This window comes from Micromesistius poutassou, assembly GCF_964030765.1.
Source record: "Micromesistius poutassou genome assembly, contig: SCAFFOLD_5709, whole genome shotgun sequence".
NCBI lineage: Eukaryota > Metazoa > Chordata > Actinopteri > Gadiformes > Gadidae > Micromesistius > Micromesistius poutassou.
Genome location: NW_028177215.1, coordinates 10001 through 14254, shown reverse-complemented (window position 1 = coordinate 14254; position 4254 = coordinate 10001). Strand labels below are relative to the sequence as shown.

Genomic DNA, 4254 nt, shown 5'->3' with positions numbered 1-4254 from the left:
TACACACTAACCATCACTAGGTTAACCCGTTTCCGCGTATACACTAACCATCACTAGGTTAACCCGTTTCCCCGTACACACTTACCATCACTAGGTTAACCCGTTCCCCGTACACACTAACCATCACTAGGTTAACCCATTCCCCATATACACTAACCATCACTAGGTTAACCCGTTCCCCGTACACACTAACCATCACTAGGTTAAACCCGTTCCCCGTACACACTAACCATCACTAGGTTAACACGTTTCCGCGTATACACTAACCATCACTAGGTTAACCCGTTCCCCGTACACACTAACCATCACTAGGTTAACACGTTTCCGCGTATACACTAACCATCACTAGGTTAACCCGTTTCCCCGTACACACTTACCATCACTAGGTTAACCCGTTCCCCGTACACACTAACCATCACTAGGTTAACCCATTCCCCATATACACTAACCATCACTAGGTTAACCTGTTTCCCCGTACACACTAACCATCACTAGGTTAACCCGTTTCCCCGTACACACTAACCATCACTAGGTTAACCTGTTTCCCCGTACACACTAACCATCACTAGGTTAACCTGTTTCCCCGTACACACTAACCATCACTAGGTTAACCCGTTTCCCCGTACACACTTACCATCACTAGGTTAACCCGTCACTAACTGAACTGCCTTACTGCCGTACGGTCAGAGTATCTCTAACCCTACGCCGCAGCAGCGCTGCGTTGATGAACAACGGACAAATGGGTCATCCTGTGATGACGCGCTGCGATGATCCCGCTCCTGTGATTGGACGGGCCGTGTGATTGGCCCCGTCGCTCACCTGTGTTCGCAGGTGGGGAAGAAGAGGTCGAGGATCTTGACGATGACGGCGGAGCCCACCACTCCGATCACCACCACCCACATGACCAGGAAGAAGAGCGGCAGGGACTCGGAGCAGAACCGCCGCACGCGCTCCCGGGCCTGCTGCACCCACACACACACCGCCTGGGAGGGGGAGGAGCCTGTTAGCATCACGCTAGCTGCACCCACACACACACCGCCTGGGAGGGGGAGGAGCCTGTTAGCATCACGCTAGCTGCACCCACACACACACCGCCTGGGAGGGGGAGGAGCCTGTTTAGCATCACGCTAGCTGCACCCACACACACACCGCCTGGGAGGGGGAGGAGCCTGTTAGCATCACGCTAGCTGCACCCACACACACACCGCCTGGGAGGGGGAGGAGCCTGTTAGCATCATGCTAGCTGCACCCACACACACACCGCCTGGGAGGGGGAGGAGCCTGTTAGCATCACGCTAGCTGCACCCACACACACACCGCCTGGGAGGGGAGGAGCCTGTTAGCATCACGCTAGCTGCACCCACACACACACCGCCTGGGAGGGGGAGGAGCCTGTTAGCATCACGCTAGCTGCACCCACACACACACCGCCTGGGAGGGGGAGGAGCCTGTTAGCATCACGCTAGCTGCACCCACACACACACCGCCTGGGAGGGGGAGGAGCCTGTTAGCATCACGCTAGCTGCACCCACACACACACCGCCTGGGAGGGGGAGGAGCCTGTTAGCATCACGCTAGCTGCACCCACACACACACCGCCTGGGAGGGGGAGGAGCCTGTTAGCATCACGCTAGCTGCACCCACACACACACCGCCTGGGAGGGGGAGGAGCCTGTTAGCATCACGCTAGCTGCACCCACACACACACCGCCTGGGAGGGGGAGGAGCCTGTTAGCATCACGCTAGCTGCACCCACACACACACCGCCTGGGAGGGGGAGGAGCCTGTTAGCATCACGCTAGCTGCACCCACACACACACCGCCTGGGAGGGGGAGGAGCCTGTTAGCATCACGTTAGCATCACGCTAGCTGCACCCACACACACACCGCCTGGGAGGGGGAGGAGCCTGTTAGCATCACGCTAGCTGCACCCACACACACACCGCCTGGGAGGGGGAGGAGCCTGTTAGCATCACGTTAGCATCACGCTAGCTGCACCCACACACACACCGCCTGGGAGGGGGAGGAGCCTGTTAGCATCACGCTAGCTGCACCCACACACACACCGCCTGGGAGGGGGAGGAGCCTGTTAGCATCACGCTAGCTGCACCCACACACACACCGCCTGGGAGGGGGAGGAGCCTGTTAGCATCACGCTAGCTGCACCCACACACACACCGCCTGGGAGGGGGAGGAGCCTGTTAGCATCACGCTAGCTGCACCCACACACACACCGCCTGGGAGGGGGAGGAGCCTGTTAGCATCATGCTAGCTGCACCCACACACACACTGCCTGGGAGGGGGAGGAGCCTGTTAGCATCACGTTAGCATCACGCTAGCTGCACCCACACACACACACCGCCTGGGAGGGGGGAGGAGCCTGTTAGCATCACGCTAGCATCACGCTAGCTGCACCCACACACACACCGCCTGGGAGGGGGAGGAGCCTGTTAGCATCATGCTAGCTGCACCCACACACACACTGCCTGGGAGGGGGAGGAGCCTGTTAGCATCATGTTAGCATCACGCTAGCTGCACCCACACACACCGCCTGGGAGGGGGAGGAGCCTGTTAGCATCATGTTAGCATCACGCTAGCTGCACCCACACACACACACACCGCCTGGGAGGGGGAGGAGCCTGTTAGCATCATGTTAGCATCACCCACACACACACCGCCTGGGAGGGGGAGGAGCCTGTTAGCATCATGCTAGCTGCACCCACACACACACTGCCTGGGAGGGGGAGGAGCCTGTTAGCATCATGTTAGCATCACGCTAGCTGCACCCACACACACACCGCCTGGGGGGGAGGAGCCTGTTAGCATCATGTTAGCATCACGCTAGCTGCACCCACACACACACACAACGCCTGGTGTAGGAGAGACATTTGCACCACGCTACCACAACAACGTTAGCACAATGCTAGCAGCATGTTCAGCATTATCGCGTTGGCGCTATCCTAGCGTCGTCGTCTTACCGCCGCGTTACGTCGCACCGTGTTAGCATCATGATGTTAGCACCGTGCTAACCACAATAATGTTAGCATCCTCATGTGAGCGTCATCATCATCACGTTAGCACCCAAAACGTTAGCTACACCGTGCTACTACCACCATAACGGCAGCGCCACGTCCGCCCCGTTCCCCCCCCGACTCACAGAGTAGGAGGACTGGGCCCCGGCCCGGTCCAGGGCCTCCTCCTCCTGCTCCTCCTCCTCCTGCTCCCTGCGGGCCATGCGGAGCGGCACCTCGGGGAGGCGTCCCGGGGCGGCGTACTCCTGCTGGGCGGGCGGCGGGCGGGACACCAGGGGGTCGTCACCGGAGTCCACTGAGACCACACACACACACACACACACACACACACACACACACACACACACACACACACACACACACACACACACACACACACACACACACACACACACACACACACACACACACACACGTCACGGGACAGACACACACACACACACACACACAAACACGTCACGGGACAGACACACACACACACACACACACACACACACACACACACACACACACACACGTCACGGGACAGACACACACACACACACACACACACACACGTCACAGGACAGGACAGACACACACACACACACACACACACACACACACACACACGTCACGGGACAGGACAGACACACACACACACACACACACACGTCACGGGACAGGACAGACACACACACACACACACGTCACGGGACACACACACACACACACACACACACACACACACACACACACACACACACACACACACACACACACACACACACACACACACACACACACACACACACACACACACGCGTCACGGGACAGCGTCAGCAGCCGTTCAGCCTCCTCACCGCCAGACCAACTGACAGCCTCTACTGACAGCCTCTAACTGACAGCCTCTACTGACAGCCTCTAACTGACAGCCTCTACTGACAGCCTCTTAACGTTAGCCTCTAACTGACAGCCTCTACTGACAGCCTCTACTGACAGCCTCTTAACGTTAGCCTCTAACTGACAGCCTCTTAACGTTAGCCTCTAACTGACAGCCTCTTAACGTTAGCCTCTAACTGACAGCCTCTTAACGTTAGCCTCTAACTGACAGCCTATTAGCGCTAGCCTCTAACTGACAGCCTCTAACTGACAGCCTCTTAACGTTAGCCTCTAACTGACAGCCTCTTAACGTTAGCCTCTAACTGACAGCCTATTAGCGCTAGCCTCTAACTGACAGCCT

The 4254-nt window shown here is 57.7% G+C and overlaps 1 protein-coding gene across 2 annotated transcripts in view; it reads right to left on the bottom strand.

Moving 5' to 3' along the window:
- Window positions 1-772: 772 nt before the first annotated feature.
- The window catches only part of LOC311376657 (glycoprotein integral membrane protein 1-like), an 8039-nt gene continuing 4557 nt past the window's right edge, over window positions 773-4254 (bottom strand). The window contains exons 7-8 of one of the 2 annotated variants that reach the window (XM_084491169.1): window positions 3158-3327; window positions 773-983 (exon numbers count right to left, since the gene is read on the bottom strand). In XM_084491169.1, the coding sequence (XP_084347295.1) occupies window positions 816-983; window positions 3158-3327 (338 nt within the window). In that variant the 3' untranslated portion in view covers window positions 773-815. Of the gene's footprint in view, window positions 984-2747; window positions 2802-3157; window positions 3328-4254 lie in introns of those variants that run through there. The other variant, XM_084491170.1, reaches the window with a different exon arrangement.